The sequence below is a fragment of the Danio rerio genome, chromosome 11 (genome assembly GCF_052040795.2).
Source record: "Danio rerio strain M-AB ecotype USA chromosome 11, GRCz13ab, whole genome shotgun sequence".
Taxonomy (NCBI): Eukaryota; Metazoa; Chordata; class Actinopteri; order Cypriniformes; family Danionidae; genus Danio; species Danio rerio.
In genome coordinates, this window is record NC_141031.1 from 30,732,227 (window position 1) to 30,749,328 (window position 17,102).

Sequence of the window (17,102 nt, forward strand, 5' to 3'; positions counted from 1 at the left end):
CAGAAATATCTTAGATTTGATTAAAAATGTCTCATTTATTTTCAGAAGATTGGAACGACATGAGGGTGAATAAATCAGCACAATTTTAAGAAGCACAATAATATTATTATAATATTAATCAGAAGTGGTCAGTGTGGTCACACTAAACTTCCACTCATGCTTCCAAAACACTGGAGACCGAAAACCCAAGAATAAAGTCTAAAAGTCTGAAATTAAAATGCTTAGACATGAGTTGTATAATTTACAATCAATATGACTGTCATACTTGGTCTTTTTGAGGAGTTTCGTTGACCTTTTGATGATTAATAATTCAAGATGTTCATGCTCCCACATAGAAAAGACGTAATTTGCATAAAAGTCTATTTGGTCATAAAAAACTGCAAATTCGGTTTCAATGGCACAGAAAATGCAAAAAGGAGACCAATAAAGAGATAACATTTTACAATGACGTTGCATTAGTTTATGGTAGATAATATATTTACTAACATGAACAATAGGTTAGTCAATGAAAATGCAGTTAACAATGCTAGTCTAGTCGACTTTACATTTTATTAATGCAATAGTAACTGTTAAATGTGTATGTACAAGTATTGTTTATTTTTAGTTTATGTTAGTAAACACATTAACTATTGTGAAGTATGTCCAATAAACTTAACTGGGCCTCCATAAAGAGCCTGTTGTGTTAATAATGACATATTGCTTCAAAAAATCATTCATAGTGTTAGATTCATACGAATACAACATTCAATATGTTTTTTATACATGTATGCATACATAGGAAGAACATCGAAATCTTTATGGACATAAATGTGCAAAAATAGGTTATTCCGAGATCCTCACAGGGTAAACAAGCTATTTTTCGGGAAAACAATGTGGTAAACATCATCTGTTATCACTTTCTCTCCAAGATAAAGTTCTTTCATAAATAAACTGTATCATCCTCAATTAGAGAAGGTGGGTTTGCGGGATATTCTAATCACATTATATGTGTTGAGCCCTGGAGCATCAAATCCTGGAGATACACCTTTCTTATCAAAGACGTAAAAGTTAAAAAGCTGCCCATCTTGGGCTTCGAGGGATACAGATGCAGTGTTGACACGTAAAACGCAGGGATACTCCTTCTCGAAAACGACTCTAAATACCCGTTCCACTAGGTAATTCAATTTTATGGTCCGGTAACGCTCCGGGATGAGATCCTCAATTTGAGGTCCAAACTGCTGCATGATCAAGACACCATCTGGCCCTGCTTTAATCTCATAAAACGTGATGTTGCCGTAAGTGTAAAATCCCACATAGGGTGCAGGATCTGGAGGAGGAGTAAGATACCGCTTGGCCTCCCTAAACGCCTTCTCCATTGCAGGAATGATGTAAGAATAAGCCTTCGAAATAATATCCTGGTTCTGCGGCCGCGTTCCTGCCATTAACACAACCAATCCAAGCTTAAGCCGAGGCACCAGAGAGAATGTAGCGGAGTAGCCATCCAGATCGCCATCTTTACGTAGTACCTCATATCCCTTCTGTTCGTTGACCTCCCATGGTGTACCTGTGCGATTGGCGAAGTAGTCTTTGTCACAGCGAAACACAGGGGTTAGCATGATTTTCAACGTGTCGGGTTCCAATATTTTGCGATGATACGCTCCCAATAACATCATTGATAATTTTGCCAAGTCAGCAGCAGTCGAATACATCTGTCCTGACGGGCGATACCAGCCCAAATCATAAAGGGGCGCCGGTTGGCCACTGGCGTACACACCTACAGCCATTTGACTTTGGATGCCAGGGTTAATGTCAAACCCAGTGTCCTCCATTCCCAACCTGCTGAGAATGTTATCTGTGACCCATCTCTGGTAATTGACACCTGCAACCCTCTCAGAAAGGATATGGGCAAGCAAAGAGAAGGCCAGATTGCTGTAGTGGCACCTAATAGAGAAATCGAAGAGAAAAGTTTATTAGGCCTTCTTCAAGGAAACTTTATTTTGATGGTCCATTTTGCACATTTTGTTGAATTTAAATGTAGCTACATAGGAACTTTTTTTTTTTCATTAGAATATTAGCAGATTATTTTCTTGACATTTGCTGACACTGCTCCATCATAAGACTTTCTCCTGCCTACAAAAAACTTTGCTGGAAACTTTTTGTTAACTTACACTAACCCTAACCCTAATCCACACCTTCTTAACTTTACAGTGTACTTATAGTCTAACTCAGTGTTATGATTTATGTTTTTTTTTTTCCTGTTTTTTTTCACCCTCCTCTCCGTTTGCTCAACCCTAGGTTTCTTATTGGTTTATTATTCTGTCCATCATCATTATGACGCTCTCCGGTTCCACCAATCCCAGGACGAGCCGCAAGTATTTAAAGCCCTGTCAGTCCAGTGTGTGGTGTGCGCCCTGCCTCGGCGTACCCTTTGTGCTCCACGCAATTTGTTTGTGCAAATGCTTCGTCTATTTTGTGATCTCTCAGTTACTGTGATAATTCGAGTTGCTTGTTGAACTTTGTTGGCTTTAAGTAACATATGATGATGGTTGTGTGATTCTAAACTAAGATTTAACGGACTTATCCGGTTTGTTTTGTTTTAGTTTAGATTGATGTTTTGTTAGATTAGTTTGAGTGTTTTGCCACCCGTGTATTTTTGAGTTTTGTAGTTTGATTAGTTTAGTTCGGGTGTCGTACACACTGAAGATCTCGGTTTTTTATTTGTGTTTCTTTTTTGACGCCTAGTTTAGACATTAGATTTAAGGATTGTTTTGTTTTGTTAATTTCTTTGATTTGGCTTACACTCGTTGTTCTTGTTTAAAGATAATAATTATAAATGTTTGTTTGTTTTTTCTCCCCCATTTATTATTGTTACATGTTTCAATTCAATTATAGAGTAAAAGCTTTAAATGAGAGTAACTGAACCTTGCCTCATTATTGATCTGTCGCACACATTACACCTGTCTCACTTAAATGTTACAGCATCCCATTTTAACATCATAAAACACGTAACACTCAGAATTAGGATGCTTTCACACTAGCATTTTTGGTCTGCACCTGAGTTCATTTAAGGTCAGATTTCAGTACGTTTAGATTGACGGCTGTCTTCTGAGCTCAGTTGCGCACCCACAAACCATACTCAAGTCTGCCTTAAAGAGGTGGTTTTGGATACGGTTCACCTGAACTCTGGTCTGGTTGACTTTTCATATAAATGCAATAGTACCAAATAATGGAAGTCAACCACCAACTGTTAAACAAATTTTTGTTTTCCTAACATTAATTTGTGTGTGCATACAGTATCTCTGTGTATCACGCAACATTACCTAGGGAACATGCGGGACTGACCCAGTGCAAACACATTGATAATGTCTGCTTGTGTCTTCCAAAAATAACTTCTGCAGACATTGCGTGATGTTTTAAAGGTTTTTAATATTTCTGCAGCAGATAGACGCAAACCGCTCTCTGTATGTTCCCAAAACCAAAACATTCAGTAAAAGCAGAATGACCGTAATGTGCATACTTATTTCCATTTTGGCACCTTGACTTTCATGTTGCAACAGCTGTACACACAACAGTAGCTCAATGACGCAAGCGTACCAGAGTTCAGAAAGAAAAAAGACGGTGTGAACACAGACCAGCTGAGAACGTGGAGGGAGGGAGCAATCAAACTTGGGTTCAGACCAGGCTATCAAAGTGTGAAAGCATCCTTACACTAACCCTAATCCCAACCCTCCTGACCTTACAGTCTACTTACATTCTAAACTAGGGTGCTTTCACACTAGCACATCTGATCCGCACTCAGAGTAATTTGATGTCAGAGTTAGGTATGTTTAGCTAGTGTGAGCGCTGTCTTCTGACCTCGGGTGCACACCTGGGAACTGTACCTGAGCCCATCTGAAAGAGGTGGTCTGGGGTAGGGTACGCACAAACTCTGGAACGGTTCAATTCTGATGTGAATGCAAACATATCAAATAATGGAAATGAACCACCAACTTCACAACAAACATTAGTTTTCATAACGTTCATTCGTGTGTGCATGTCTGTGTAGCACCTTGGTAACAAAACCAAAAGATTCAGTAAAAGCAGAATGACAGTAATGTGCTTACTTATTTTAATTTTGGTGCCTTGGCTTTCATGGCCATCACCTGGCAATAGCGGTACACAGAACAGCAGGTTGATGAGGCAACCGTACCGGGGTATAGAAAAAAAAAAGACAGTGCCAACACAAACCAGTCAAGAAGTTGGCAAGAGGAGACAATCAAACTTGGGTTTGGACCAGGCAATTGAACAAAGTGTGAAAGCACCCTTAGATGGCATATTGTTGCAACTTATAATCAACAAAATGTGTGTAAGTGCGCCATGGGGCAGTTTCCGACTCATGCTGCACACAGTCGACCAATCACAACAGATCTCATCAGACCAATCATTGCTAATTAGCATCCCACAAAGGAGGGGTTTGGGTTTTGAAATGAATCGCTAAACAATTCATATGTCAGTTGTTGAGATAATTAGGTAAAAATAAATGCGTATTAAGACTATGAAAGTGTTTTTGACCTTGTATGCATATCAGGCCATTGTTGGGGACCACCAAAACCAACTATGACATTTTATAATGCACATTTGAGACACTTTAAAGAGACCATCCAAATAAAACTTTACCCTTCTTTTCTCAAATGTACCTTAAAGGAATGTTATTAAGAGACAGTAAAAAATCTATTATCATCATCATCATGGTCTATAAGCTTTTCAATGGGGCATACATGAGATAAGGATAATTTAAAGTATCTGGCAAGAACAGATAACCAGCTAAAATAAATTTGGCAGAAACGTACTTGGTCCCCGGATCTGCTACGAGCACATCATCTTGTAGGAGGTTGATTGCAGTCTTGGTCTTGCCTTTCCACAGTAAGTTAGTCCCACGGAGTCTTCGAGGTAGACCTGGGGACAATCCAGTAGGAGAGTAATGAATAATTAGGTTGTTTTTATGCCCAAAGGAATGTTATTGCTCATTTAAAAAGCTATTTGTTTTAGTCATATGAAAGTTTGCAGCTTAGGGAAATTGATCTTTTTTTAAACAAGTCAAAGCAAACAAATTATGCATAAATGTTCAGAAAACCAAACTTTCAACAAGGAAGTGGCTTGAAAACAGTTTGTCAGGAAATCATGATCTTGATTCTATGATCTATCGATTCTTTAGGTCATTGTGAATCTGAATGTCATCATAAACTGTAAAATCTTTGTGAAAAAAGTGGTTCAACATATTAGCATAGACCTTTGTAGAAGGTTATCATAGGTTTAGAAATAACAAAACAACAGATATAACAACCTTTGATATCTTTCAGAAATGTGTTTCTTTTTCTAATTTAGCTGATATTGAGGATTTTAAACTTGTTTTATGTTTGGCAGACAATTAAAGTGATGTAAAATGGCAAGTAGTTTTTTCCTCCTCCAGTCCACCTACAAATCATTTCAGAAGAGACTGAGTTGCACAGAAATAACTGAACAAAAATTTTATTCACTACTGTTAATGAGAACCAAACAATCATATTCGAAATTGCTCTGTTGTTGTCTTTTATGTTAAATTAGCATCCTAATCAGAGACTTCTAATCAGAGATTTCTTCTAACAAAGCTCCAAAAACACTTTTGTGTAAAAAAAAAAAAAAAAAAAAAAACTGTAAACATCTTCTCCCTGCCTCAGGTCAGTAGTCCGCAAGCACAAGCATAGAATTTTTTGTAGTAAATTTGATGTGGAAAACATTGGTAAACATGGTTTTTACTGTTTTTTTTTGTACAAAAAGGTTTTCTTGGAGCTCCGTACTACTGAAATGACAATGTTTTAAAACTGTTATTGGTTTATTTTCTGAACTTTGAACATCTTTGGACAGTTGCTGTCTATGAAGGTTCTCAAATTTCATCAAAAATATATTCATTTTTGTTCAGAAGAAGAATGAATGCTTTAGAGAATGGGAACAACATGAGAATGAGTAATTCATTTTTTGGTGAACTATCCCTTTAAACAAAAATGGATTGCCTGAGCATAAAAAAATATTGAATTATCAGATATTTGGCTTAAACCCTGTCCTGTCCAATCAACAAGAGTCAATATGGATAAAGAAAAATAAATGCATGAAGGCTCTTCAGGCTTCTATTGAAGGATTGAAGGTGTTTACAGCAAATATAAGTCTCAAAAAGTAGCAGCATTTGAGTAAGCGCAAAAAGTGCACATTTACTCTTGAGTCTTTAAGGCATAGCATGAAAAATGGCTTGCTTAATTTTGAAGCCTAAAGTTCTAAAACATATTTTTAATGCACTTTATAAAGCTGTGCTGGAGGCCCCCAAATGCTACGGATCACGTATGCCTCACTTCCACTCTTGAATATCTCACCAATTAGTTTTTCCAAAGCCACACTACTGCCTCAGCCTTCTGTCAGAGGCAATGTAACAACAACAACTGATTTAAAGAGCCCATATTATACATGAAATAGGGTCATATCCTGGTTGTAAGGGTCTCCAACAACAGTCTAATATGCATGCAAGGTCAAAAAACACTTTCATGGTCTTATAATCTGCATTTATTTTTACCTAATTATTCCAGCGACTCCTGTATGAATCGTCCAGTGATTCATTTGTTCCCAAACCCCTCCTTAGCGCGGAGCTAATCTGCGCTGATTGGACCGATGACAGTCTGCTGCGATTGGTCGACTGCCTTCAGTCAGAGAGGGAAATGGCCAATAGCTAATCAGCAATTTAAAAAGTAATCACAGTTCATACACGCTCGATAGTGCAGACGTGGATTTTAGCTGCCACACTATGGCGAGTGGATAGTGCCACGGATAACCGAACGAAGGAGACAGTCGTGTACTGGCCATACCACACACACACAAAAACACACACACACCTCCGGATGACAACGCTCCCGCTTCCGCCCGCACCCGCCAGGTTTTAGCCTGAGAACCCGCTCCGTTTTCTGCCCGCCGCGCCCGGTCCCGCTAGAGCGGAGAACACAACCAAAAATCACCCAGTATACAGTCCAGACAGCCAAGCTGTCGTTCGTTCGCTCGCTCTCTCGCTCTCTCTCTCTCTCTCTCATACGCGCGCGTGCGCACTAACACACACACAAGCACCACGCAGACTCTCTCTTTCTAATTCGCATAGCAATATCCGTGATATTGCTAGACAGCCCGCTCCCGTCCCAAATTAAACCCGTTACCGACCGCTCCCGCGATTTATTCGGAAATTTATTCCCGCGGCTGTCCCCGCGCCAGATTTCTGCGGCGCGGGAATAAATTTCCGAATAAATCGCGGGAGCAGAACTCTAGCACGGAGCTCCATAAACAAACAGCACGCGTCGCGTTTTTAACGTGACTTTGCACGCGATAAGATAAAATATCCAGTTAACCTGATACAGTACACGCGGTTACAAGTAACAAATCACAACTAAATACATTTGCAAGCTAGAGTCAACGAGGCAACAACTTTAACCGCACGTACTTACACTTGAGAAATGGAAGAAACCCATCCTGATGTCCATCAGTAAGTTACTGATCCTTCCTTTAACAAACGCAGATGAAGTATTCTTTGTAGCATGTAGCTTCCAGAAGTTTCCAGTAGTTTCCAACTGCTTGGCTATAATGCTGAGGTTTCATCTTTGGGTAGAGACTCAATATATCCATCTGCAATGTGACTTCAATCGACCGGCATGTTTGTGTGCGTGTGTTTGTGGGTGTGTGCGTGTGTTTGTGGGTGTGTGTGTGTGTGTCTGGGTTACTGCGTCAGAGGGCGGGGCCTCAGGTTTGAAATCTCCCGGGTTTGCGCGTGCACGTGAAAAACTTTGTTTCGTTCGTACGTCATGGCGAAACACCTAATGAGTCGGTATCAAGGCGACTCGTTTGAAGCACTATGAATCGACTCTTTTATAGATGAATCAACAGTTTTAAACACTGTATTCTTACAGATTTAAGCCTTAGCTGGATACTTCACTTCACTTAGAGCTGTGTTACACACTACATGGAGGGGAATTTTCAAAAACCCATAATATGGGCTCTTTAAAACTGATATGATCTTCTTAAAGGGATAGTTTACCTCAAAATGAAAATCACTCATTTACTTATCCTTGTGTAGTTTCAAACCTTTATAAGTTTCTTTTTTTTCTGTTAAAAACACAAATGAAGATATTTTGAAGAAAACTGAAAACCTGTAACCACTGTGGCTAGTAGTTTTTCAACATTACTAGCCACTTGCTATTTTCACTAGCCACAATTTTGTTTTTGGCAAAATTTATTTTATATGCATAAATTTGACTTTGGCATGTTAAAATTACTTGATATAAATTTTGTGTTATGTCCACATGCCTTCTTAACCTTTTTATTTACATGACTTTTAGGGCTCAACACTAAGGATTTACCATGTTTTTTCTCTGGGCACACCAAACTAATTATTTTCCTGCAATAAAAAAAACAAAAACAAAACAAAATGTGTGTCGTTCACAAACAAGCTAAATATAGCTGTATACATACACTTTTTATTCAACAAAAATGCTCTTAAAAAACAATTGACATAAAAAAAAATCTCATTATCTAAAACTATACACAGTATTTTTTCCAGGCTAAAAGTCCCAGATCATTGGGCAACTATAAATGGAGAGTTAATCTAGTAATAAAACAATGTTATTATGAAGGATGATAGCTAAACCATATTAACAAAAATAACTGCAAGCAAAAGAAAGCAGGTGGAAAAACATTCTACGTGCAATAGTGAAAGGGCGATCACGTACACACACTGTTAATGTTAGGCCCATTAATAATCTGTTCAAAGGATAGTAAAAGTGAAAGCAGCAATCGTTGATGCATACAAAAAATCTAAAGCTTTTTAAAGCAGCACGACCGTGGGTGCACAAGCACTGCTTTTTTTCCCATGCGCCTTACCATGCGCCTGATCATCCTCTCATTTGGTATTCACCTGCTTTCTTTTGCTTGCGCGTAAAGTTATCAATCATTCTGCTTCTCGGTTCTAAGAGCACATTAGCACACATATTGACAAACTGTCATAAACTAGCATTCTAATATTTAGGGACGAGGCAGCTCTGGCAGTTTAAAAATTATTTTCAACCAGTCAAAGTGCCTAGTAGGGGTGTCTGTCTAAATCGCCACAGCTAAAACCTACCCGCATTTGGTGAGCTGGCAGGTGTTAATGTCAAGCCCTGTACAGTAGGAAAAACAAATACTATGGAAGTAAGTGGTGACAGGTTTTCAGATTTCTTCAAATTATCTTTTGTGATCAACAGAAGAAAAATTCAAATAGGTTTTAAAACAAGTTGAGAAAGAGTAAATGGTAACCTACTTGTAATTTTAGTGTGAACTATCCCTTTAAATGTCTGTGTTTTAAGAGCAAGTTTCTGTTTTGTGTTCTTGTGTAACAGACAATATACTTCCTGCGTCCTGCAAGATTTTAATTTATATTAGCTATTAAATTGTCACCAGCTGGCGTTCTATAAGACAGAACAGCAATCACACACATTAAGCGAAGCTGTATTCTGCTGGTCTCTACAGGTACATTACTTTCATTACTGTGAAGTTACAATAAATGGGTTCTGTTTGTAATTCTGAGCTCTTGAGTTGGTTCCACTATATTTCCAAGCTCAACACCAGCAATTGAGGGCAAACAGCGGGCCGTCTTCTGTTCAAAGAAACATTCATTTGACCTGCTGCTATATGGTGAGCACATGCTGTGAACAAACACTGTTGTTATTCCTCATTCAGTGATTGTGCAAATAATCTCATCGCAAGGCTGGAAGCTGGAAACTCACCAGAAAGCTGGCTGGCCATTCTTCTTAATGTTACTGAGGAGGATCGGATTTGGACCTCACCGCTGTCAAGGAAGATCAGCCCATCTGTGACGTATTTGAGCTCAGAGTCTCTGCTTTTACCCAGGGGGTTTTTAATGGTGAAGTTGTCCACATATTTTTCCAGCGGGTCATCCAGGGAGCCCACCTTGCCATCTTCCCATAATCGATACAGCATCAGGGTGGGAAATATCTTGGATACACTGGCAATCCTATGGAATAGATGAACACAAAAGATTCATACATTTCAAGTATTCAAAAGCTGCACCAAATATGATTTTTATTATTTATGACTATAATCAAGCTATGGAAAAAATAACAACAGCTTCCGCAGCAATGAAATTCGGCATTAAAGTTGAATAATTCATCGCAGAAATACATTCGAATGGCACCGCTTTGATTAACCATATTTCTACTGTTGCCATCAGTCGAGCAAAGCGAGAATAAATCTGTTCTGACTCAATATAGGTTTTATTTTTTTATGTTTGAATAAAAATGTCAAACATTCAAAATGCTTTCTGATTATTTTATACTCTGTGACTTTGCTTGCTCTTGAAAACGCTTTTAACAAATCCTGACCTGCTTAGTGGTTTTGCTTTACGTGACACTGATTGCATTGTCAACATGATGTGCGTCAGAACTTGACACAGAATGTGGCCTTGAGTTGTTTACGAGCTCAATCTCAGCCTTTTGAACTATGAAAATGACATATTTAAAAGTGTGATCTTATAAATCACATATACTTCTTATCCAGAGGAGCATAAAACACCTTACAGCTCAGAGACGGATTATTACAGTACCTCTGTATAAAGATGACTTCATAGGAAGCAGTGCATGGGCTGATGTTTTGAGGATCTGATAAAAGCAACAGCTTCACTCGTCATCTGTATTCATGACCTGACAATGCAACTGCCAACCCTCAGGACCTTTAGAAATAATATTGGCCCAAACTCACCTCTGCACGACAGACCATGAAGGGATGAATAACGGGTATGTATAAAAAAAATATGAAGGAAATTGCTTTTGGTACAGCATGAAGAAAAAAAAAATGTAGAATGAATGCAGTTCTTTCTCGTTTAATTATTAAACATTGGTTTACTGAACAAATCGTGGAACTATTTTTTATTAAATTCATTTAAAATCACAATTGAAGGATACAAATATGCACAATACCATTGTACTAAATTCGATTTAATTCCAAATTATTTTGGTAAGATATAAAAATTGAGATACAATGATCAATATCCAAATTAAAAACAGTGATGCAAACATGTACAGTTACATTAATATGATCCCAGTTTATTCTTGAAATATTCCCAGCTCTGATTTCCAAGATAAATGTGGCTATATCTCAGAATAAAAAAGCACGAAGATTCAAATTAAGCCATGAATTATTTATAGACAAAAAAAAATTCATTAACTGTACCGAAAGAATTCAATGAATTTTTTTATATATAGACCTTTTCCAGGCACTTAACAGATATTTTATGCCTTCGGTTGACTTTCACATGCACAAAAAGAACCTGAACTTAGTTTTAAAATTCAATTGTAAAAAATGGTATATACAGATGTAGGTACAGTATTTAAACAATAAAAGCAGCATGTCCATCACAAACACAACATCATTGTATTAATTTGTATGAATCACTGTGTAAGGCTTGAAGCTTACGCTGCAATTCTAAACCGGTAATCGGAAACAGAAAGCAGTTGGAGGATGGTGTGTTTAAATCAATAATGTATCTGACTCAATTGTAATTAATCTGACTCCATTAAAGCTCCAACCAATCCTCGAAACTAGCTAAACATGAAAGCAAATTTGAGGAGATAAAGTGGGGGGAAAGTATATTAACATACTCGCCTCAGACCATGACTCAACAATAGTAAATAGATTGTACATTGAAATACATCAATGTCTATGGTGATTTCATCACTACAATTCATAAACTATCAAATGACACCAAACATGACAAAGTTATATGAAAAAAGATCACAAGCAGATGAATTGTGTATGGTGTAAAGCACAAGGTTATTGTAAGTAAATGGTAGACATGTGTATGGGAAGCTGTGATGAACTCTGTCACGCCAGGAGGACCCATCCTATGCTTGAAATGTCCCAGTAGTATATAATATTTTCTTAGCTTACAACTGACTTAATCTATTAACATACATTCCTAATTCAGTTCAATACAACCAGCATATAAGCCTGTATGCTCAGTAGTGCCATGTATCTTAATAATTATGTTATGAAAATGTATGCATTTAGAGTCTATTAATATTAAGTAATGATATCTCTCTGACAATTAATGACTAACAACTACTAACAACTATAAATATCTGTGATTTTTTTTTTAAACAAAACATTGATAGAGTCTAATACTTTCAATTGAATGAGGGAAAAGCTTGCTATTGTCCACTTGGGAATTGCAACAATATTAAGCTGTGGTGCTTGAAATGACAGATCCCCTCTATAATGCAAAATGAGCAAATTAGAAGTGGATATGGGCTGATTAAATCAGGCTAGGCGTATAATTGGCCTCTAAATGTGGAGATGTGTACTTCTTCAATGAGAAAGAGCAAAATGGCTCTTATGTGATGACGCTTGAATGATTGCAACTATATGGGTCCAAATCAAGGGCCCTCGAAAGGAGGAGAAAAAGCCACACAGACTCTTAATTGACAATTATGATAATGTACACTCACCATGACATATGAGGCTGATCTGAGTTTATTCTGTCACTCAGTATAAGTATTATATTATATGATGACATATATTAGGCTTACCTGTAAATGGTGTATTCATTCGGTGGTGCAGAAGTAGGATCGCTGCCATTTCTCCTGCCAAAGTTCCCTGTCCACAGCACTGTGTCATTATAGGTAACAATAGCAGACAATGAGGGCAGACTGATAAGGTTGATGTTATTGCGCAGTAGTGCGTCAACCTAAATAAAAGACAAAGAATTATAACAGCAATTAGGTACTTAAAATGCATTTAAAGTCCAAGTGTGATTCATGTGATTTGTTCATTATTAAGAGGTCCTAATAGACCCTTTGCTCACCAAGGCTGTACTTAGTTACTCGAAAACTAAACGAAAACTGTAAAAGGTGTGACCAAAGGTTGAAAAAGGTATATATATTTTTAAGTATATTGTATGGGTCAAAATTATTGTATTTTATTTTATGCCAGAAATCATAAAAATGTGAGGTAAAGATCATATTCCATAAACACATTTAGTCAATTTACTTACAAAAATATATATAAAAACATTTTTGATTATATGCATTGCTAAATACTTAATTTTACTACTTTAAATGTGTTTTTTTTTTTTGAGTATTGAGATATTTTGGAATATTGTATACTAACAAACTGTACACCAATAAAAAAACTCATTTATTCAGCTTTCATGTGATTTAAAAAATGGACATTTATAACTGGTTTTGTGGTCCAGGGTCACATTTATTTCCCTTAACATGAGTTTTCTCTCATTGCAGTCTTCAGTCTCACATGATCCTTCAGAAAATCATATTGGTTTGGTAATAAAGTAAATTTTATTTTAACGATAGCTGCGCTGCTTTGTATTTTTGTAGAAAATGTAATCCATTATTATTATTATTTATTATTTTAAGTTCAGAAGAACGTCATATATTTGAAATAATACTGTCACCTTTGACCAATTTCATTAATTTATGCTGAATACTTTTTGTTTAAACTATACAGTATACTAAGTAAAGATACGAATAAGGCAGTTTACATATTGGCTATATGTTGAAATCATTAGTCCACTAATAGGTTTTTTTTTGTGCTTTGCTGGTTGATAAATCCCTCACAGGAATTACATATTAAAAAAAAATTCTGATTAGATGCTGTGACAGTTATTTAACACTGAGCAGTTAGCTGTTTATAAGAAATGAAACAAAGTATTTGTATTTTTGTCATGTATGCAAACTGAATTTACCTACACTAATAGTAATCTGCTGTGGGTGTCATCTTGTGGTCAGATGGAGAAATTAATTTAGCACTGTCTGAACTCTCACAATGAATTATGAGTATGCTCGAGCTTTTCAGTGTACATCTGTTGTACACTTGTTATTGCAGTGCATTGTGGGATTGACTTTCCACTTTACAGTATGTCCACTGCGGTTTCAGACACCAGTACAAAAGGGCTGTTCTGTTGAATTTACAGGTACAGGGGGCAACTTTGGATACAGCCATTAGCTGCGTCCGAAATTGCATACTTCCATATTAAATGGTACTCTAAAAACAGTACGCAAGCCGAGAAGTATGTCCAAATTCATAGAATTCAAAAAACAGTATGGGAGAACTACCCGGATAACCTTCTATTTCAGGAGATATTCTTAAGTGTGCATACGATGGACGATACGCTATTCCATGATGTACCCCAAGAGAATTCCTGAATGGGAGTGAAAAGACCTAACTGACATGAGTAGGTCACGTGATCATGACAAAAAGGTGGATGTATTATGTCCGAGTTTCATTTATACTACTCACATTCCTATTGTGTAGAACAATGTACTTTTCTAACGGTCAAGTAGTAAATTCAAACGCAGTACCTACTGAGTAGTAGGTGATTTCAGATGCAGCCGTTGTTTTCACAGCAGAATTGGCTCAATCAATGGTATGGGTAAGGGGTAGGACTTTCTGTGTGCCCGACCAATGGTATGGTGTGTTCAAGAAACAGTACAATTTTTATGATTCTGTCTGGTGTTGCCACTGCCAAACCTCAACTTCTAAATACTACTAAATACTGAAAGCATTATGTATTTATTCAAGGTTATTTTTCTGTTAATAAACTCTCTAAATTTGTAATTTTACATTATGTTGGTCTCAATCAAGGTGGATAATGTTGGTCCTGGAGGATTGGTGTTTCTGCAGAGTTTAGCTCCAACCCTGATAAAACACACCTGAAGACTGGAGATAAAATCTGCAGGAAAAGTAGGATCAACATTCCATCAATATTACGGTCTAAATATTGTATGAAACTCTCCAGGATTATTGTGTGGATTATCTCTCTCTCTCTCTCTCTCTCTCTCTCTCTCTCCCTCCCTCTCCCTCTGTTGTACAACCATTGATTACCACATCTCACATTTTAATTCCATTTTCTGCAACAGACTTTTAAAGTGTCACTCTGTCAAATGCTTCCAGGTGCAGTAAATATAATTTTTTAGCACCACCTTCATAAATAATTAAGGTATTTCACGCTTATTATAGCCACAGGTACAGTTTGCGAAACTGCTTTTTTAAGCTGGTACACTCCAGCAAATCGCTTTAGTCCAAAGAAACCATTTAAAATAATGACCTAGATAAATAGATTGGAGTAAAAAAGTTTGAAATCCCACAAGGAAATAATTATACAAATATGACCAACATACTTATTTAGATTTTTTATTATTATTATTATCTGCAGTGTAATGGTTCATTTTGGTTCAGGGTTCGTCTTTACAAGTGTACCTTTTCAAGCGCTCCCTTTAAAGTGGGGATGGGATGCTCCAGAGGTGTTGGCTCCGGGAAGCGAGGGCACATTCTCACAGCTTTGGATCTTTCATCTGCATTATCATCTAAAGAATGGGCACAGTGTCATTCACATACAATATAAGAAAAGTGAGGACATAAGGGTTAAAGAATATTTTGTACAAACACTGAAATACAGTAAACAAAGGCAAAATACATTAATTTATAAATCAAATTAACACTAAACAGAGTTTAAATTTTCTATTATGCCCTTTTAAAGGTTATTATTGTATATTTGGTTTTGGAGGTTCCCTACAAGGTTAACGTCCATATAGGTCATAAAACATTTCCATTTTATATACTGTAGCATCAGATCTTATTTTACTATGTTTGAAATTATTGTTTTAAGCTTAAAACTTTGCCTTATTGAGATCTCACTCTTTTCTGATTGGTCAGATTATATACTGCTACAGCACATCAAGTCATGTCATTGTTATTTCAATTGACCTTACGCTAAGCCACACCCCAATCATGGCTTAGAAACCGTAGCTATGCGCACGGACTCTGTCAAGCCTTCGACTGAGGGAAACAGGCCAACATGTTGTGCATATGGATTGTGCAAATCTGACACCAGGTATCCTAAAAGTTTGGACAGGGTGGTGGAATTTTTTCCCTTTTCAAAACCTAAAACCTAAGGGGAGAAATGCCAGCGTGGATCAAGCTCTGTGAGGGGCCCTAAAGGAGCAGAGATAAGTTGGTTTTGTGTTTGATGTCTACATTCAGTGATAGACCTACTGTACGGCAATAACTGGCACATCTCTCACCCTAAACAGAAATGTGTTTCCTACAAAAATACCAAGCAGGTTATGTTTCACAGCTGTCTTTTTTTCGTGTGATATTATGAGCACTGCTCCGTTTAAGCCTCGCCATATCAGTCATACTAATAGCAATCATGTATCCATCTGTTTCAAGCTACAAATATTTGAAATTACATATTAACAGAACAAAACAGAGATATGAACACAAACTGAGCACTTGCTATCAATATACTTTCCCCTTTCTGGCTGTTCTTTCTGTGAATGAATGATGTGGAAGCCCTGTCCATGCGTGTTTCTTCGTCGGTTAGTAACGCCATATTTCATTGCACAGCAATTAATCTATCAGGCTTTTTGGCTAAGAAAGAGAAATCATGGTTTAATAAGTTATTGTTAGGTTATTTTTAAATTTCTCCTGCTGTGCATAAACTAAGCTGTTGAATGACCAGTGTATGAGGCTAAGCTAGATTTAATTTTGATTAAATTTTTTTCTAATCGGTTGCCTATTGTGTCGTAAATATACTCCTGTAATGTATACTGCAGTCCTTTTTTGTCTGGCTTTCTCAGATATCTCACCTGTTCAACAAAAATGACTAATTATATCCCTGGGAATATCTGATTCTGGAGCATACACATTGTAATAGACGTTCCAGGCACAAAAGCTTGACAGGCGTAGCAACAGTAACTGAGGATGGCGGGGCTTAGCGAAGGGTCAATTGTGCTTCATTACAATTTGTGTCAAAGAGTAAAAACAGGCAATAATGTTGTTCTAGTCAGTTCATGTTGATTCAGTTTAGTTCAATACAACTGGCATTGTTTAAGAATGGGATTCACTATCGTCAATTTATTATGTAAACTTGCTACAAACCTAGTATGTAGCTTTGAGCAGGAAGACTGAAATTATTAAAACTTTTCACACTTTCCCCAGGGACAAACAGATTTGTTACACTGACTGTTACTATTTAAAAACAGTACAAAAGGAGCACTTTAGTTCTTTGGCAG

General features: G+C 37.1%; 1 protein-coding gene across 12 annotated transcripts in view; it reads right to left on the reverse strand.

Moving 5' to 3' along the window:
- Nucleotides 1-15: 15 nt before the first annotated feature.
- Nucleotides 16-17,102, reverse strand: part of lactbl1b (lactamase, beta-like 1b) — a 39,679-nt gene continuing 22,592 nt past the window's right edge. For all 12 annotated transcript variants that reach the window (XM_087273818.1, XM_087273810.1, XM_087273817.1 and 9 more), the window contains 5 exons: nucleotides 15,286-15,392; nucleotides 12,600-12,757; nucleotides 9,783-10,030; nucleotides 4,809-4,914; nucleotides 16-1,920 (listed from right to left, as the gene is read on the reverse strand). In XM_087273818.1, the coding sequence (XP_087129944.1) occupies nucleotides 942-1,920; nucleotides 4,809-4,914; nucleotides 9,783-10,030; nucleotides 12,600-12,757; nucleotides 15,286-15,392 (1,598 nt within the window). In that variant the 3' untranslated portion in view covers nucleotides 16-941. The remainder of the gene's footprint in view (nucleotides 1,921-4,808; nucleotides 4,915-9,782; nucleotides 10,031-12,599; nucleotides 12,758-15,285; nucleotides 15,393-17,102) is intronic.